Source organism: Urtica dioica, chromosome 9, assembly GCF_054948205.1.
Source record: "Urtica dioica subsp. dioica isolate 48M chromosome 9, U.dioica_male_clone48M_v1_H2, whole genome shotgun sequence".
Taxonomy (NCBI): domain Eukaryota; kingdom Viridiplantae; phylum Streptophyta; class Magnoliopsida; order Rosales; family Urticaceae; genus Urtica; species Urtica dioica.
In genome coordinates this window covers 27,139,827-27,159,376 of record NC_142764.1, presented here as the reverse complement: position 1 = coordinate 27,159,376, position 19,550 = coordinate 27,139,827, and the positions used below count along the sequence as shown (strand labels likewise).

Genomic DNA, 19,550 nt, shown 5'->3' with positions numbered 1-19,550 from the left:
TTAGGTGTCTATTTCAGGATATACTTGGAAATAGATAGGAACGTACATGTATAATAGGTGGTCCAATATTAGCAAATTACTTGAAGAAAAGCAACAACTCGTATATCATATTTATGTATATTTATTTATGAAAATATACTATAGGTTTGGTACATTGATATACATGATCAGGATCATGATCATTGTTGAACTCTCACTATATATGTGCCATATGTCGCTGTGGTGTCATCTCTACGCTGACATGGCGTTATGCGATCATCTTTGACTTTTGATTAAGTATTGTGTTAGTTGAGTTGTCACACACACAAACACATATTTGGGTAACAAATGTTTATTAGCTACAGATCAAACATATCATATGTATAAGTGTATATATATATATATATATATATATATATATATATATATATATATTATGTATTTGAGCACGATTCTTTTCATTCGGCTGTTTTCAATACTAATCCAATTAATCTAGGAACCGTTTTTTTTTTCCAATTCAATAAACTTTGTTTTAAATAATATTTTATGGGGACCAGCTGAAAAAGTCCATCCCCATATTATTTATACATAAATTATTGATTGAGCAATATATATTGCATGATTGCACGTAACCGATTAAAATAAAATTATGAAGAGGGCTATGATTGTAATTTAACGCCTTTCAATTATTTGGCACGTCCTTATTTGATCACCACCCTATATATAAGAAACCATATTCGATCATTCAAAATCCTACCACATTTCTAGAAACATACTCAATACTATTTTTCCTCACTCAAGAGAAAAAAATGACTGAATCATCGCCATATCTAATGGAAGGTTCACGGAAACCCTATCATCTTAAACCTCAAAACAAGGCCAAAGGGATGTCTTTCTTTGCCTTCATTTTATCGGTCTTTGTTTACATCTCAATCTTCTACATCTTCAACCTCTCACCTTCGACTCTTTTCAAGACCACCAAGTTTTGGTTTCTCATCTCAAACACTCTCATTCTCATCATCGCCGCCGATTATGGCGCTTTCTCTTCTTCCTCGAAGGACTCGTACGACGAGTACTTAGCGCACGCCGAGCCGAGGCGCGTGACAATAAGTCCTTCGGAGTATAATAATAATGAAACCCCGGTGATCAATGATAAAAGCCACGTACTTGACCAACAAAAAAGCATGCATGTTGATCACGTGGAAGAAAAAGGTGGCGAAACCCTACTATCATTGCAAATCGTCCCAATAAAAAAGGAAGATCATGATATCCAAGAGAAGAGGATTATCCACGTAAATGATAATGATAATGATATCCAAGATCATGATAATGTTAGTCGAAGCGGTCATTACAGAAGAAGCAAGTCCGAGAAGGCAAAAAAAGTGGTGGTGATTGACGAGGCGAAAAACTGCGTAGTAGCCCTAAGAAGATCGGAGACGAATATAGGCGAAAAGGTCGAAGAAGAAGAAGATGAAGTTAATGAGTTTTCGAACATGTCGGACGATGATTTGCATAGAAGAGTGGAAGAGTTCATTCAGAGGTTCAACAGGCAGATTAGGCTTCAAGCACGGCAAGATAGTAATATTACTAGCTAGAATATAACTTCATTTGCAAAGTTGAGATAAATAAAGAAGTTTTGATGTTTTTGTTTGATTTTGATATTAATGCTTATAATATAATTAGTACAGTTTTGTTCTCACTTTTTTTTTTTTTTTAAATCTTCCCTACTATATATTTTTCATGAACCTGAAATTTATATGTTATTTATATATATATATATATATATATATATATATATATATATATATTCTAGTGTAATTATGCTAGACTACTGCTGGCTGGTAGTCGTTAAAATAAATAAAGAGCTGTGTTGACTAATTTCGTTTGGAAAATTATTTATTCACTTTATATGAATCTTTCTACCCATGTTTGAAAGATACCCTTCACCCAAATGAACTCTAAAACGAATTTTAGAGTAAGATTTTAGCTCCATTTGAACTATTATACCCACTAAGGGTTGATGAACAGTTGTACCTATGTCTTAGTTGGTGAGGTTGTGAGTTCATTAATCTCCGGTGACACCAATTCCGTCCTTAAAAAAAATATAGCAATTTTAAGGGTTGATGAACAGTATGTCGTTTAATGAAGCGCGACACTAAAAAATGCTGCATTTATTTTTGTTTATTTACAATTTATTCATTTAAATTTTCTAAATTATATAAATTACCATAAAAATAAAAAATTATTTAGTGATCATACGTATAAAAAGAAAATAACTGTGAATGATCATACGTGAAAAATAAAATAAACAGGAGGATTTGAGCATAAATTAAAGATAAAAAAAATATATACAGAGTATTCAATTTAAAGTAAAAAATAGTTTCAATGAGTTATTGTTGGATGTGATATTTATTGCATAATGGAGTATTGACAAATTGGTCACTAGATTTCGTTTTTATTGACAAATTTATCATAAAATATACAATTTAATGACAAATTTGATAATAAATTCGCCAAAAGTAACAAACGCTATTAGTGTCCGATTCCCAAACCTTAGTCCAGCTATCCTATGCAGAAAGATTGGGCTTAACTCGAGGCCCAGTAAAACCCCCCCTCCAATAATCACCACTGCTCAATCTGAAACACATGAACGACAATCGATATTAGTAACGGAACAGTGATGAAAGTGATCCAAAACAAAGACAAGAAATGGTGTCAAGTTATCTTTGCCAAATCAACGTTTCTCTAATTCCAACAACCTCTTCTTCTACTACTCAGAAGAGTCTCTTCACTCGACGAAGAATCGTACAGATTGGCCAAACTATTGCATTGAGTTCGTTATTTCAGTTGTGTAACCAAATTTATTTACCTCCCAAGTTTAATCTCTCAATTGCCCAACAACTACAATACGATGATACTCTGCAAGAAGAGGATCGAATTGTTCGTCTTTTCGAGGTTTACCCTTCTCTGTTTTTGTCTAATTCATAAAATACTTGTCGTAAAGGGACCATCTTTTTTGGGGATTCTTTATGACAAAAAGCTATGAACTAAGTTGAAAATGAAGTCATTTTTATTTTTTTTTCAAACGTATAGGAAAATTCCCCATCAGTTGTTTGTATTAAAGACCTTGAAATAGACAAAAACATGAAGATTGCTCCTGAAGAATTCACGGTGAGAGAGGAAAACACTGCAAAAGTGGATGGCACAGGCTCAGGCTTCCTTTGGGATAAATATGGTCACATTGTAAGCTCTTCTACTTTTATATATATAATCATTTTTAGCCTTAGTGAATAACTTGTCTGTGTTGGTGCAAAATCAAACAGGTTACGAATTACCACGTTGTATCTAAGTTGGTCACTGATGCGAGTGGATTACGGCGCTGTAAGGTCTTGTATTGTGGCTTGTAAAATCTCTGCTTCTTGTTTTATTTACTGAGCCTGTCTTTGGTTTTTTATTCACTCTTTTAAATGGTCAATAAATTGTTTGTAGGTGTATTTGGTAGATGCAAAAGGAAATGAGTTTTATAGGGAAGGCAAGATGATTGGTTTTGATCCGGCCTATGATCTCGCTGTTCTTAAGGTATCATAAGGGAATTGAACGCCTAAATGTCCGAATTGTATTTTGGGAAAATCAAAGAGGTTTAGTATTGTGAGCTATGTCAGGCTTGAGCCTCGAATCCGACCTAATTAGAAGAAAAAAAAAGACATAGATTTTTGGTGGCTCACTGTCAATGCGAGAGCTAAGTCCACTTGGGAGGTCTACAAAGAAAACTAGAGCGAACATAATGCAATTTTGAAATCAGCGAGAATTCTTGTTGATAAGGTCTTTTCATAGTGTAGGCGATGAATTCAGCTCCACTACTAAACGGTTATTTATAGGTTGATGTCGAAGGATACGAAGTAAAGCCTATCGTGGTCGGTACTTCTCGCGAGTTACGAGTCGGTCAAACCTGCTTCGCTATCGGAAATCCTTACGGATACGAGAACACACTAACCACCGGGGTAGGTTTTCGAACCTCGGTATTGTCGATATTTTCTTGAAATTATCTGCCCTAAAGATTAGTACAGGTGGTGAGTGGATTAGGCCGAGAAATTCCTTCGCCGAACGGGAGCGCTATTCGAGGCGCCATTCAAACCGATGCGGCTATAAACGCCGGTAAAAAATCCCAGGACTGTATAAAAGATTCCTTATTTTTTTTTTACCGACTTGAATGTCTATTACATCTGATCAGGGAATTCCGGTGGCCCATTGATCGATTCCAACGGCCATGTCATCGGAGTCAATACAGCAACTTTCACGCGTAAAGGTGTGAAAATTCATTCTCAGTCTTAGATTTTTTTTTTCTTCCCTTTGTTAACAGCTATAAAAAAAAATAACAAAAAGTTAAATTAAATTAAATGTTAGTATTATTTTTCTTGTTCGTAGGCTCGGGAATGTCGTCGGGTGTTAACTTCGCAGTACCGATCGATACCGTGGTGAAGACTGTTCCGTATCTCATCGTTTATGGAACCCCTTACAGCAATAGGTTTTGAATCGTCCGGTTTGTTATGTACCAACACAGCCACTTGTGAGTCGACATTTGTACGTAACACGGCGGGAATTCTAATTCTTTGAGACCACTACATGAGATTATCTTTCAACAATCTATTATATATATTGAAAAATTATTTTTGCCGTGTATGTGATAAAATAATTAATTAATTTTTTTTTACTATAATTTAATTAATTTTATAAATTGTAATATTTTAATTGTATTCTTTTGTGAATAGGACTAAGCTAGGATTATACGTGTATAATTAATTAATTGAGTAGTTACATTAATATTTATAATAGGACCCGGAATTTTAAATGTAGATGTCGAATTGTATTTAGAGTAGGAAGGAATCCTTAATATGTCAACGATACAAGTACATAGGGCTGAAAAAACTATATAAATGCACAGATTCTCAATCTGCAATTCACTTTCGCTTCGTGTAGAACCAATTTTCAGGCTCTAAACTTCTGCGAAAACAAAAAAAACAAAAAAAGACTATTTTTCTTCGTCTTTTGTTTCCCCTTTTTTATTTTTTCGTATTGGCGCCGATGAAAAACGACGCCAAGACGAGAAACGACTAAAAACGACAATACATCATTTATTTTGCCTTTTAATTTTGCGATATGGCTTATGTTTTATATTTTGTCGGAGTTCAAAATCTAATCCGACTAGGAATACAACACACGCCCAATAACTATATATATATCACTTTCGTCTCAAACAGAAACAAACCTTAGGCTCATTATTTCCGTCCCTTTGTTTTTTTTCGTCACCGATTATCACCATCTAATATAACACTATACGTCGCTTTGCATAAGTTAAACAGAGCTTTGAATTGACTTGAGAAGAAGAAGAAGAAGAAGGATGATGAAGATCGACATTGAAGATGGATTGGCTTTGATGACCAAAGGGATCGAGAAGGTAGTGAGAGTGGTGGAAGACGAAGAACCAGACTTGGGAGGCTGTTTCACCGTCGACGATTACATGTCTCTACACTCCGCTCTCTTCAACCTCTGCTCCACCGACCCCGAGCGCCGACGCCACGCCCACCGCCTCTCCGCCGCCTGCTCCGCCGCCTTCCACTCCCACCTCTCCACCAACATCCTCCCCTCCCTCTCCCACCACCACCACCACCACCACTACGACTTTCTCCGCCGGCTCCGACGATCCTGGGACCGCCACTCCGTCACCGCGCGGTGGTCCTCGCGCCTCCTCAGCTACCTTGACCGGTGCTACCTCCTCCGCTCCGGCCTCCCCTCCCTCACCGACTCCGCCACCATCTCCTTCCGGGACAGCGTCTTCCTCCACACCAAATCCGCCGCCGCCGCCGCCGTGGTGGCTCTCGTGGAGGCCGAGCGCGAGGGGCGATCCCCCGTGGACGCCTCCGCCGTGAGAGAGGCCGCCGTGGAGCTCTTCGTGGCCATGGGCATGGGCGACCTCTCCGTCTACGAGTCCGACCTCGAGGCCCCTCTCCTCGACTCCGCCGCCGCCTTCTACTCCCGCGTGGCTGCCAGCTGGACCTCCGACAAGGCCGAGATCCCCGTCCCCGCCTACCTGGCCATGGCCGCCCAGGCTCTCGAGGCCGAGGCCGCCAGGGTGGCGAGGTATCTTCACCCGGCCACCCGGCCCAAGATCGCCGAGGTCGTCCGCCGAGAGCTCCTGGTCGCTCCGGCCGAGAGGATATTCCACGACGAGCGGTTCGGGTTCTCGGCTCTCGTCCGCGCCGATGACGTGGACGCCTTACGGGCCATGTACGGCCTTTACGTGGAGGTTCCGGAGGAGCTCCGGCGGTTGGCGGAGCTTTTCCGGCGGCTCGTGGAGGAGGAAGGCGCGGAGGCCGTCCGGGGAGATTCGTCGACGGCGACGATCGCGAGGCTGATCGAGATTCAGAAGCGGTACAAGGTGTACGTTGAGAAACGCTTCGAGGGCCACGAGTTCTTCGAGACGGCTCTGCTCGACGCCTTCGAGGAGTTCACCAACGCCAATCCGAACACCGCGGAGCTTCTCGCGGCCTTCTGCGAGGAGATTCTCGGGAACGACGAGAGGATGAGCGACGAGGCCGCCGAGGATGCGCTCGACAACGCGGTGGGGTTGCTGTATCACGTCAAGGACAAGGATCTCTTCGTCGAAAGGCACCGGAAGAACCTCTCGAACCGGCTCCTCTCCGATCAAAGAAAGAACGGCGACTCCGAGAACAGCCGCGACAAGTTCTTGGTCGGGAAGATCAAGCAGAGGATCGGAGATTGGTGCACGCACAAGCTCGAAGGGATGTTGAACGACGTGAGGATAAGCAGAGAGAACGAGGCCGACTTCTACAAATACATGTCCGACAAGTCCTTATCCATTGGAGCGAGCCTCTCCGTTTCGGTCCTCACTGCTCACCGATGGCCTGTCCCTTTCAAGGCCGAGAAGCTCTCCGTTCCTGACGAGATGGCGAACTGTATCGATGGCTTCACCGGATTCTACGCCTCCAAGTTCGAGTCGCGGAGGCTCACCTTCGTGTACTCGCTCGGGAGCTGCCACGTGGTAGGTAACTTCGGATCCAAAAGCTTCAAGATGGTCGTGACGCCGTACCAGGCGATCGTGATGATGCTCTTCAACGACAGCGACGAGCTTTCTTACTCGGAGATCTGCGAGGACTCCAAGATTGAGGACGAGGCCGTCGTCAGAGCCACGCTCAATTCCCTCTCCTGTGCCAAGTACAACGTCCTCACGAAGAGCAGCGGCGACGACGACGTGTTTCGGTTCAACACGGGCTTCAAGAGTAAAGCGAGACGGTTCAAGATTCCGGTCCCGAAGATCGTGGAGAAGGAGAGAGAGGCGGAGAAGAGGATTGGGGTCGAGATAAACAACAACAGGCGGTTCTGCATCGACGCGGCGATCGTGAGAATCATGAAGAGCAGGAAAGAGTTGGGATATCAGCAACTGCTCGCCCAATGCATCGACCAACTCAGGTCGATTTTCGTGCCGGACGTTAAGGACATGAAGAAGAGAATCGAGACGCTGATCGAGAGAGACTTCATCGAGAGAGACGAGGGAGATGCTAATCTCTTGCATTACATTGCTTAGCTATCTTATTTATTTCAGCCTTTTATTTTTACGAATTTCTTTCATGTGTGTTTTCCATTCCATGACAATCTTATTTTTTTTTTGCTGGATGTAAATTGTAAATGGTAACTTATCATACATGATAAAAAAGCACAATAGTATTCTGATTAATAATCAAATGTTTACAATATTTATAATTTCCAAATTCACTGCAATTAAAGGTTCTTGCTAAGTGCTAATAGATTCTTCTGCTCACTCTACTCACAGCTTCATATTAACAGATTTTATATTTATATCTTATTTTCTTATTAATAACAGGGAATAACGTTTTGTTTTATGATAGTAAAGGGTTGAATGATGGAATGAAAAATATCAAATGGTCAGTCCAGTGGACTGACGTCTCTTTTTTGGTGTGTTACTTTCCCGCCAAATGATTTATGAGTGATTCACATAAAATAAAAGATACAGATTTGCATTCTCTTGTAAAACAAAAAAAAAAAAAAGTCAAAAGCAGAAAGGTCAATCACAGGAAGAGTTGATGTAAAACAAAACATAGCTTATTTGTCTGTATTCAAAACCAAACTTGTCCGTGATCAATGTTTCAGCTAACTATCCCCTTTTGTGTTATGTATTCAACATATAGTTTGTTTTAGGCGTTGGAAATTCATACCGAGTTATCATAGCGTTCGAGGTAGTGCCATAGCAAGCACTTCATGAACGGACAGATCTTATGCTCGATCTTCATTGTTTTTAAAAGTTTAATGTGGACCGTTGCAACGATGAAATCATACGAGAGAGAGAGAGAGAGAGAGAGAGATGCTTCTCTGACTTTTTAAATTGCGTGATTGATAAAGATGACAAAATCTTATCAAAGATGACGCCGATCATTCTCTCCGGCGATAGCTCGACGCAGCTTGCAACTCAAAGCCGCTTCAGCTCTTTTGACCTGATCAAACAAGCGAGACTCCGCAAAGTTGGAATCTTTGAAACGAAAGTCTCTATTCTGCGTAGGATGAATCTCTGAAACCCTAACCAAGGTGGACAAGAGAATATTTTATTTTTACCTCGATTAAACTAGCGGAATCCGCCTCAAAAGTGCTCCGCACAAGCCCTTAGAACACAAAAAAATCTGAGTCTCTCGACCTAACCGCCCATTGACATAAATGGTGATCAACTTGGTTCAACTCACTATTAATCCAAACAAAATTAACCATCTCGAAGCAATTACACAAATCTAGAATACTTTGAAAAAGTGGAAGCAAAAACCAAAACAGACATTTTCTAGACCCTCCATTATGCTTTTGTTGTCACTTTCAATTACAATTCTTTACTGACCCCTGAACTTAGCCAAAAGCAGAGCCATCTCGGCTTCTTGTGCAGAATTAGCAACAATATTCGGAGGAGGACACTTCCGACCCGGCGATGCGGTCTGTTGCACGACATGTGCTCTTCAAACCTTTCTCTTGTTCAACTAGCTTAATATCTTGCTGCATTTTTTAACTTCAACGAAATCAAGTTCAATGACACAAAACTGGGTGGTTCCAAACTAAATGATAAGTGGTGTACGTGTGGTAGATATTGGCAACCAAGAGGTAGTCCTTGTGTTCTCATGCATTGGCTTGCTGCAATTGAAAAGTATACGGTGAAGAGAATTTCCCAAAAGTGACATGCTAAAGGAACCGAAAGTGAAGAGAAGACGAGGATGGCCTAATGAGCCACAACCAAAGGTAAAGGCACGAGAGGAAAAGTAAAGAAAAAGAAACAGCCTACAGAAACTGATGAATATTGAACAAGTGTTTTTCTAGAGGTATACAATGTAACTATGATGAGACTTTTTTTACTGGGGTCTGTTTTTCAATCTGGTTTTTTTTTCTCAACTGAATGTAGGGACACAATGTAGATATTTTCTTCGATGCAGGTGCCGATAATGAAGGGTTTTTTTTTTTTTTTTTTTTATATATAAATCTAAGCGTAGCTGCTAGAGAAGTCTTGAGGATGGTATTTTACATCAGACTGTCGAATATTTTGGAACTGTTCTGATGTTTAGTTTTACATGTAATTATATAACTGAGGATGATCTTTTTGTACATGGAAGACAATCACAACTCACTCTGATATTTGGCGAGTATTTTGATGTTTAGTTATACGTTACTATAACTGCAGTGGTGAAAATCACAACTCAATTATCCAAGTGTTAAAAGGATTTTTGCCTCTTTTAAGGTTGTGGCCCGATTTTGAAGTGTTGTAATCAGAGGCAATTTTTTTTAGCCCGTACGGAAGTGAGTAAATATTTGCTGGTATTGAAGTTAATATATTTGAAATCATATCAATTCTGCAGGATTAGATGCATATTGGATAGCCAAAAAAATTGTAATACGGTAAAAAAAAAAATTATCAATGATTAAGCCAAAATAAAGTAAACACTAGTTTGTCACAACGCCATCAAATAGAAACTACACTTTATTTAAAATTTAAGAGTACAATCTAAGAGATAAGCTTGTTCAAGGGCGATGTTCAGCCGTTTATCACATTTCCTATTTAGTATTTACAACATACATATAACGAAACAAGGAATTTCTCATACCAAGTCATCGTAGTCGAACGGTTCACCCTCGTCAGAAACATCAGAGTAGTCAGAGTCGTCAATATAGTCGTCGTCCATAAGTTCAAAATAGTCCTCTTCGACGCCGGAGAACCAATGGTGGCAATCGTCAAAGGATCCCATGTCAGAACCGTCACCATGGCCCGCGACGAAATCATAGTCATCGGTCGGGTCAAACGGAAGACGCAAATGTTTGACCTGGTCTTTACACCTCTTCAGTAGAGTCTCGTCCAGATTCAAGTTGAGACAGCGACGCAGGTCGAGTGACTCGAGATGAGGACATCCGTCGAGAATGGCCTTCAATCCCATGTTGGTCATGGAGTTTCCGAAAACTTGGAGGCGGCGGAGCCCGGGCATGCTTTTTCCGATCGAGACCGCCTCTGCATTATGCACGACTTCCGCGTCGTCGTCAAAGTCGTTGGGGATACTATAAGCGTTGGAGTTGAGTTTGAGTGAGCTCAGGCGGGGACACGAACGCCCGACGGCTTCGAGGATCTCCACAGAGAACATGCAGAGAGTCAGATCAAGCTCCTCCAGCAATGGGAGTTTCGAGATCGCGTCGATCATTCTCTCCTCCGATACACGATAACAACAAGCCAGCCCAAGGCGTTTGAGCCCTTTAGACCTGTTCAAAAAAAGTTTGCCAATGGAAGTCTCGACTCTGCATATTTCATTTTCTCGGAAAAGAGAACACATCTCCTCGACCAAAATACAAAAAATTAAACTCCTCCAAATTAAAAACCCTAATTCATTTGTAATTGTAATGGCGAAGAAGATTTTGCGGTTCTCTTGGTGTTAATTAACGAATTAGCATCCCTACCACCCTAAGAAAATGGCGGACAAGTGATATTTTTGTTTTACCTTTCGGCGATGTACTCGAGAAGATCGTCATTTCCAAAGTTCTCGATGTTGATGTCGGCGAGAAATCCGGAGCTCCGATCGACGGCGTCGCGGCACATTCTGACCAAGTCCATATCTAGATCAAGGTCGCCGATCTTGTACATGTCGATCCTCCGCCAGATAAGAGGATCCTTGGAGATCTCGAACCACGACTTGCACACGAACTGAACGCTCGTCAGGATATCGACCGCCACGAGCCGGGACATTATCGACGCCGTCACTTCGCGAGGAAGCTCCAGCCAGTTCCGCGGAGAGTTTTCTGAAGAAGAAGACATCGACGCCGGAGATCGCCTGAGAATCCTGTTTTGGGTCAGTTTAGGGTTTCGAATTATCGAATCGGGAAATCGAACAGTATATTTGTGGGTTCGCGCACAATCACGTATTTATCTTATTCGGGTCGTCGGGTCGGGTATACTTCTTTATTTTTAGCGTTTTTTTTTTTACATGAATGAAAATCACTATTAATACAAGTAGAACACACAGTAAATCGACTCCTATATTTGCTCGTATGCAGATCAATCTATAATGTCGTTCATTACTTGTATTCTTGATTGTCGTTAAATTAAGGTTTTTATTTCTAACAAACTTCTTATAAAATATGTTTGGAAGATAAGAATACATGTTTTATGATATGTATGGAAGTGTAAGAAGGAATCAAGTTACACGACAAATTAAGACAAAATAACATCTGTCTCAATCATATCTATGAAAGTGTAAGAAGGAATACTTGGCTGTATAAAAACCCCTTTGGAAGAGAGAGAGAGAGCGCTAAACCATAAAAAGAAAAGCCAACGAAAAAGTCAAACCCCTGACCAATAATTGCGCTTCATTGCAACAAATTACCTACCAACCAACCAACTATGTTCCAGAAACAGCGAATGGCCAAGCAGAACCCATAATATTTACTTCCAACCAAACAAAAATCTTCAATAATTAGAAACAAAGAGAAAGAAAGAAGAGAAAGAGGAGAGAGCGACTCTCCATCTTTTCTTTTCTTTTCTTTTTTACTTTCGTATGTTAGCAAAATAAATTAAATCATAAAAATAAAATCAGTTCGTTAGACACTCTTTTGTCTGTTGATCCACCGTTGCTGGACCTTATTAATTGTGCTCTTACGTTAATCTCTTCAGAAGAAATCCAATATGAGCGGGCTCCGAGCATTTTCGTCTCCTGAATTATTAGCTCCGGAGAAGAATCAAGCCGAACGATCCGAAGATCATAGCTTTGAAGGTGATCTACATACAAACCTCACAACTTTTTTCTTTTTTTTTTTAACTTCCGTTAGCTCGGAAGGTTTGATATAATCTCTCTTTGTGTTTAGGCATCTCGACGAATGTGAAGTTGCTCTTGAAACTGATCCAAGATCACAATGAGGCGTGCATAAAAGAGGCCGTGGACGAAAGGAAGGCTCAGAGAGTGGCTGGGATGATGAGCATCATCGAGGACGTGAAGGCCCGGATTCAGAAATCTCAAACGTCGAGCCGAAAGCCCGAGCTCAGGAGATGCAACACCGATCTGAGGGCAAACGCGCCGAAGGACAAGAAGCCCAACGAGCCGATGATCATCGACGAGAAAGAGAAGCTGAGGAGACAGCTCAGCGCCAGCCTGGCGGCAAGGAAGAGCCTCGAGATGATGTGTACCAGCTTGGGGAAAGAGAAGGAGATCATGGCCGCGGAGCTCTCGAGGAAAGTCCAAGAGGTCGGGGGATTGGAAGAGCTCGTGAGCGATCTCAGGGCTCAGAACGACATGTTGCTCGCCAAGGTCAAGACCTGCGCTGTGGAGCACAAGGAGAAGAAAGAGACCGGCCACGGAAACTCGGCGCTGCAAGACAGAAACAAGGCTCTCTCGGAGCAGCTCTTGAAATCCCTTGATGGGTATAGGTCTTTGAAGAGAAAGCTCAAGGATTCACACGACGAGGGCGTGAAGATGACATCCACGATGGTGGAGATTGAATCGGAAGTTCAGAAAGGGTTTGCGAGAATTTCCAGCTTGAAGGAAAAAATCTCTTCGGCGAGTGACGCCAAAGAAGAAATTTCAGCTCTTGAGAGTATGTTTGAGTGCTTGGCGTTAAAGTTCACAAAGCATAAGCAGCAGAAGAAAAATGAGTGTCCCAAGAACAAAAGCGACAGTAAAGCCAGTAAGGTTTCAGTTATTGCATGAAAAGAGAAAAGAAAGGGGTCCCAGAGAACCATGCATTTCATGGCCTTGGGAATATTTTTGGGGTCTCTTTTTTTTGTGTGTGTATAGAGAGCGTAGGTTCTCTCACAGTTTGTTCCTGTGCCTTTGGAGATATCCCAAGTGGGAAACACTTGTAATGTGTTAAAAAAAAACATGACAGAAAAGGTATAAAGGAATAGTAAATTTTGCACGTTGATTGCAATTTGACCTATGTAAATCTTCATATGAACTACCATGGCCCTACACTCATGCATAACCAAATAACATCCACTTCCTCTGACAACTAAAAAGAACAAGTAACAATTAGCAACTAGGTTTATAGCCAAGTTCTATATAAAGACGAGTATGGTTCCATTGCTTCTTTTAGCTGCATGAATCTATTCAGGTGCTAATCCTTTGAGCTTCGTCTTACAAGATATTAACTGAGAATGTGTATCTGCCAAACCAACACTGATCTAGTTTGTCAGTAAGTACCTTTTTGGCAGGTGAATAAAATAATGAGATAAATTAACATTTCGTAGATGCTAATCAGAAATAATTGTTGGCAGACCAAAAACAGAAAAAGGTTGCTTGAACAAAAAAGGGTACTACCTTTGTTAACACATCATTCACCATGCACTGTCAAGCATTTAATCATCTTTTGTTTTCAAGAGTGGTCATTATATTTACTTTTTATTTCTGGTAATTGTCTGCCATAATATAATTCCGTTTGTTATTACTCTGCTTTGAGTTTGTCTTACGTTATTTTGTGGCCCTACAGATCTAGTATCTACAATTACATTTTTATTATAGTTTATTGCCGTCTTATTTAAGCTTAAGCATGCGATTTAATTGATGTCTTTGTTTTGCACTATTTGCAATTAGGGAAACAATTACATATGCCATTTAAAAGCAAAAGAACAAAAATAGTCATCTCCAAAATACTTGATTCCTCACAGGACCACATTCAGGTTTCAAAAGGATAAATTATTCTCAGAACGATGACTAGTTTTGTATATGTACATACTACAGCATCCCAAGACTCTGTACCTTGCAAGCAGCAATGGAGTTCAAAACCCATGAATTGGTAACAACTTTGGCTTCTGATGAACGTGCGACAGTCTCTGCATCTCGACGCCTGTGATCAAATATCGCATCCATGTTGATGGCGGGTCCGCTCTGATCAGGTGGCTCGAGGCTGTATATGATGAAGGTTTGACATGTAGATGAAGCGGACGATAAGTCGTTCTGATACCCAGAAACAGGTCTCCTCTGTAGAATAGTCCCTCCAGCAGAAGTTATTAGGTCACGAAGATAGCCTTTGTAAGAAGTTACAAACTCGCCCATGAAGTAAAATTTGAAACCATCAAATAGCTTTGGAAGCTGCATAGAAAAGAGTTCATAAATAACGGGTTGAGTGTAAATACAATGCAAAACACTGATCTGCTATTATCCTATCTTCTCCAATGGTAAAGGAAAATAGTAATCGAACAGAATAGTAGGAAGCTTTGGGACTAAGCCACTTTAAAAGGTCAGTATGGCAACCAAAAAGAAACTCAAGTAAAGATACTCTTAAATTATGGCAAAGGGGTACATCTGGAACATAGATTGTATATTCAGTTAAACAAGTCAAAGACGTTATAGAATCAACCTTGCTCTGGACCCTCAGTCTCCCAAGTTGAGGACCGCCCCTAATTCCATGAGTGTCGGAAGTAATTTCAAAAGACTTCTCATCAACTAGTTTCATGGCCTCTATGCACGCTTGAATCCCTATTTAAAAAAGAAATGGGTGAGAAAAGAAAAAAAAAATTTCTTAAAATTGTTAGGTGTAGATAAGAAATATTTTAGTATAAAGTACACGGCTCACATTTGATGCTTAGTATCCACTTCCCATCCAATATCCCCATCATAACTTTGAGGGTTCTTTTGCATGCTCCATTTTCATCCGTTGATGCAATAACGTGGGTGACACTTGACTTCCATTTCTTTGACACTGAAATCCCAGAGATTCTCTCAAATTCGGAAACTATTTCCTGCAGTTACAAATCCATGAAGAATGAGAGGCAAACTTACAAATTTATGTATCCACAAGATAGAACAAATGAACCACTATATAGTGGCTTGCTTACCCTCTCTGAATCCGTGAGAGCTGAACAAGTAAGGACACATTTTCTGGAGAATCCAGAAGAGCCCCAGCATGTTGAGGTACCAAGATCATGCTTAACAGCCACATTATTATGTTGAGCACTAGATTGCCTAGAAAAGAAAGAAAATAGACACACATGAGAGTGATGTTTCCGTATAGAAACGTTAAGCTCTTGTGAATCATTAGAGCTTTGTCAAGGCCTACTTACTTAATCGTATTACACTTGCTCGCCCTAGCCTGAGATTGCAAATTTTCACTGGGAAAATTAATAGAGGGATGCAGAGGGCACAGCATGACAAAGTTATCCTGGAATGCAACCAACAAAGTAAGAAAATAATAATAATTTTAACAAAAAAAAATTGATAGTACATTCAGTAAAATCTCAGCTCAAAGTTTTTCTCTATACACACCATATCCCATCGGCATTGAGGCATCAACTTGGCACATGTAACATGAAAACTCTTGCGACAACTCTTATCATAACAACCAAGAGCAGCACCTTTGACTCCACAGCAACTACATTTGATTTTCCGGCTTCTAACTAATTCCGCTTCAAGATTGATAGCAACATCGTCTTCAAAATATACATTGGGAGCCCTTAAGGTAAAAACATTTATAAATAAATAAAAATTAAGAGGTGCCTTATGCCAATATAAACGTGAAAGATAAAAGCCCCCCAATACACATATATTATATGAGAAACAAATTTTAAAGCACAAAGTTAGTTTTACCATTCAGTACAATTCCTATGTGAATGTATAATCTTAGAACCCCCTTTGTAATCAGCCGCTACAGGTCTGCCATTGTAGTAGTGAACCATCTCTCCCGAAGCCTGTAATTAAGGGTTGCAAAATATCAATAGAAACTTAAAAACATGAATGCCTTAAAATGATGCAGAAAGACTGGGTGTTACATCACATAGAAAATAAGATTGGGCACACACCTCAGAGTCTTGTGATGAAAGGCAAAAAGCACATTGGATTTTACCAAGATTGTTCCCGCATCTCTGCAATACTGCGTCATTAGTTTGACATGGAAATTTCTTCACGTTTAATGGATCAGCCAAACTTTTAGTATACACATTTTTCTGAATATTTCCAGTAGTTCGGGTTTCAAGTGTGTAAATATTGTTGACATGAGCAGCTTGAACTTCATCAGATATGCCCTCCTTAGAACTGCTTTTACTTGATATTTTGGAGATTCTTTTACTCCTTGATCCATCACCTGAGTTAGATTGTCTAGTTAGTTTTCCAGACTTGTTCTTGGACTCAGATGCCTTATCTTTACAAGCCAGGGGCACCAACAAATTTGATAACTGAGCTATAGTGTCCTTATTCGTTAAAGTTTGCTCAATTGAAGCTTCTCCAAAATGATTCGCATCGGATTCCAACACTTTTTCTGATTCCACATGGTACTCTAGCTGATTGCTGGTATGGATCTTTTTGCTGTTTCTTCCAGATTTCACATATGTATTTTCATCTTTGCGTCTTTTCTTTTTTCCTGCGGAAGCGGGAGAGTCAGCGACCAAGCTTTTTCCACGGTCATCAGCGCAAACATTTTCATGTCTTCGCTTTGTTCCAACATCAGAAAATTGAACTTTTGAATTCCTTTTGCGAGCCTTGTACATTGCTGGGGTTCTCTCATCCGAATCTCTAATGATTTCAAGTTCAGGATCGATGTCTTTCAAAGAAAGTGAATCTCTAATGATTTCAAGTTCAGGATCGATGTCTTTCACAGAACATGTTGTTCCAACTGTTTCTGTTGCCTTTTGACCTCTCTTCTTACAGCTGAATTCATTAGAATTGCCAGTTCCTCTAGTTGAAATACTGCGTAGACCATGTCTTGCATTCATCGATTTCATGTTTTTAGCGAGCACTCTTTTGCCTTTTTTCCTGTCATTCGAAGCTTTTTTCAAGTCTTTCTCTTTGGTTACGTTAGTATCAGCAACCTGCATTACAACTTGATTCAGTAGTCTGGAAATTTCCACAGTTTTGGCAACTTAAAGAGAATTCACGAATGAGATAAAAAAAAAAACATGGCTTTATTGCAATTCCGTACCTGTGTCTTAAATGGACTAGAACAAAGCTCAGGGGAGCAAGCTCTTTGCGTCCATTCAAACATTTCACTGTCAAACATATCTGGCAGATTTGTGCGTTTACCAACCTCTTCTCTCTAATAAGATTAAAAACAGTGATCAGGCACAGAAGAGAGGTTTAAAAACAAAATTTTCCAATATAGCTCTAAAACGTGCTCACATCTAGGGTTTCATCATCAGATTCCTTTATATCGCTGAAGGTGGGAACATCCGGAAACGGCACATCATGGAATGGACTCTTACCACTGATCTGGCTTAAATCTTCTACATTCTCTTCATCCCTTAACCAAAAAAAAGGTGACAGACCAGGCTCTCCTCCCTCGTCTGTATTAGACTTTTGAGCTCTTGAGCCGTTTTCAGATAATTTAACAACAGTTTCACTTATGCCACCTTGAGATTGCGTTTGTGGCACCTGAACCCTTTTCTTCGTCGGAAATGAAGGTCTTATATGAGCAGAATCTTCTGCTTGCAGATTTCCATCTGCGTGTGCATTAAAAATAAAAAATAAAACGTAAGACTTTGGTTGAAGGTAATCTGAGGAACTTTGTGCTTAGTGTACGTGTGTGTGTGTAACTCGTATTCTTATACAATAAATCGGATTAATACAGTGGCCAGCGTTCAAATCACATGCTTATAAAATAAGCCCGCCTTGACTTAATTTTACCACAACTTGTGGAGAATTGCACATGTATAATCATTAAATCAATACACCGTCATTTGAAATAATGAGAACTAGTAGAAGCATAGTAACATCGCAGAAGGAAAGGAAGAACATCGTTATGATACTGTTATACTAAAATTCACAAAAAGGAAAGAAAAAAAAAATTGATATATCGACTGCACTTCGATACCAGTCTGGTGACATCGCTTGGAAAACAATACAATATTGATATGCATTTGCATTTATACTTAGCCCACGAAGTACATGTAGAATTATACCCGACAATTTAGTGGAAGACACATTCTGAGTGATAAAAATGTTCATGCCCGAAGATGTTTCCATGCTTTTGTAGATGCTAACCAAGTTATCCATGTGAGGAGCTGGACGAACCTCTGCAAAAACGACACCATATTTAGTTCTATTTTTTTATTTAATACCAATTGTTTCAGAGCTTTTGCAAGTTCTTGTGTTTATCCCCAAGCTTGATACCATGTAATTCTAGATAACAAATTCTCTCTTACTTGAGATACCATGTAACTCTTTTTTTTTTTAATTTTAATACCAATTGTTTCAGAGCTTTTGCAACTTCTTGTGTTTATCCCCAATCTTGATACCACGTAATTCTTGATAAAATATTCTCTCTTACTTGAGATCATCAGACGAGTTTAATCATATGATATGAACGAAACAAAACTTTGAAACCCTAATGACGCTAAGCCTGACATACGGCATAACATTTCAACAGTGCAACAGTCAAGTGCTTTTTTTTTGTAGCTTAAAATCATTGAAATACCTCTACGACGGTACGGAACTTTGCAGACAGGACAGTCGGAATCTGATTTCATCGATTTCGCGATACAAGAACTGAAACAGAAACAAACAATCAATAGCTAAGAGCGACAAGTAGTACTGACCGCTAAAATACAAGTATATTCGTTGCAGACAATTCGCAGAGACTTACTCGCAAAACACATGATTGCAGTTCAGCGAAACAGCCGAATTCAGCAGACTCAAACTGCGAAAATATGAAGATAATTCATAAATTAAATCGGTTCACACATTGTAGGAGCGAAATCGCAGCAGTTTATTTGGGTCCCGGAGGAAAAAACCCTAGATACTGATTTGCCTAGACTATCTGAGATGACAAACGCAGATCCAAAAAGATAGATTACCAAATAGGACATTTGAGCTCTCTGCCCATTTTCTCGAGGTGATACGGATCTGCCGCCATTTTTTACGTTTTCCTATTCCGATCAGAACAGAGAGAGAGAGAGAGAGAGAGAGAGAGAGGGAACTAATAGAGACGGAATCCTTTAAAACGCCGATGAAGATATAACAAAACAAAACCAATGAGTGTGTGTGTGTTGTTTCTTTTTAAATGAATTTGTAGTCCGCCAAATTCCAATTCGCGCCTAAACTTTCACCGCC

General features: G+C 40.1%; 5 protein-coding genes and 1 pseudogene across 6 annotated transcripts; 4 read left to right on the top strand and 2 right to left on the bottom strand.

The window, feature by feature from the left end:
- The first annotated feature begins 746 nt into the window (after positions 1 to 746).
- Positions 747 to 1,629, top strand: LOC149386379 (uncharacterized). The gene has a single exon (XM_089627116.1). The coding sequence runs from the start codon at positions 789 to 791 to the stop codon at positions 1,572 to 1,574; it is 786 nt and encodes a 261-aa protein (XP_089483242.1). The 5' UTR covers positions 747 to 788; the 3' UTR covers positions 1,575 to 1,629.
- Positions 1,630 to 2,640: 1,011 nt separating this feature from the next.
- On the top strand, positions 2,641 to 4,740 carry DEG5 (DEGP protease 5). The gene is made up of 8 exons (XM_089626591.1): positions 2,641 to 2,934; positions 3,073 to 3,222; positions 3,303 to 3,365; positions 3,469 to 3,558; positions 3,858 to 3,980; positions 4,047 to 4,134; positions 4,211 to 4,285; positions 4,405 to 4,740. The coding sequence occupies exons 1-8, from the start codon at positions 2,689 to 2,691 to the stop codon at positions 4,509 to 4,511; spliced, it is 942 nt and encodes a 313-aa protein (XP_089482717.1). The 5' UTR covers positions 2,641 to 2,688; the 3' UTR covers positions 4,512 to 4,740.
- A 640-nt stretch (positions 4,741 to 5,380) lies between these two features.
- Positions 5,381 to 7,640, top strand: LOC149386377 (cullin-1 pseudogene; annotated as a pseudogene).
- Positions 7,641 to 9,940: 2,300 nt separating this feature from the next.
- On the bottom strand, positions 9,941 to 11,426 carry LOC149386376 (F-box protein SKIP19-like). Its single transcript, XM_089625025.1, has 2 exons — positions 11,025 to 11,426; positions 9,941 to 10,788 (listed from the first exon to the last, which is right to left on the bottom strand). Exons 1-2 carry the CDS (start codon positions 11,336 to 11,338, stop codon positions 10,140 to 10,142), a joined length of 963 nt encoding a protein of 320 aa, XP_089481151.1. The 5' UTR covers positions 11,339 to 11,426; the 3' UTR covers positions 9,941 to 10,139.
- A 452-nt stretch (positions 11,427 to 11,878) lies between these two features.
- On the top strand, positions 11,879 to 13,435 carry LOC149386375 (myosin heavy chain-like protein). 2 transcript variants are annotated; one of them, XM_089625031.1, is made up of 3 exons: positions 11,901 to 12,079; positions 12,194 to 12,293; positions 12,385 to 13,435. In XM_089625031.1, the coding sequence occupies exons 2-3, from the start codon at positions 12,206 to 12,208 to the stop codon at positions 13,221 to 13,223; spliced, it is 927 nt and encodes a 308-aa protein (XP_089481157.1). In that variant the 5' UTR covers positions 11,901 to 12,079; positions 12,194 to 12,205; the 3' UTR covers positions 13,224 to 13,435. The 2 variants fall into 2 exon arrangements, with proteins under 2 accessions (XP_089481156.1, XP_089481157.1); XM_089625030.1 differs by having other exon boundaries at positions 11,879 to 12,293.
- A 720-nt stretch (positions 13,436 to 14,155) lies between these two features.
- On the bottom strand, positions 14,156 to 19,397 carry BRCA1 (breast cancer susceptibility1). Its single transcript, XM_089627204.1, has 14 exons — positions 19,295 to 19,397; positions 19,084 to 19,137; positions 18,916 to 18,986; positions 18,401 to 18,514; positions 17,622 to 17,941; positions 17,425 to 17,538; positions 16,310 to 17,314; positions 16,098 to 16,198; positions 15,777 to 15,963; positions 15,575 to 15,672; positions 15,350 to 15,476; positions 15,088 to 15,253; positions 14,872 to 14,990; positions 14,156 to 14,603 (listed from the first exon to the last, which is right to left on the bottom strand). Exons 1-14 carry the CDS (start codon positions 19,351 to 19,353, stop codon positions 14,247 to 14,249), a joined length of 2,892 nt encoding a protein of 963 aa, XP_089483330.1. The 5' UTR covers positions 19,354 to 19,397; the 3' UTR covers positions 14,156 to 14,246.
- Positions 19,398 to 19,550: the final 153 nt, after the last annotated feature.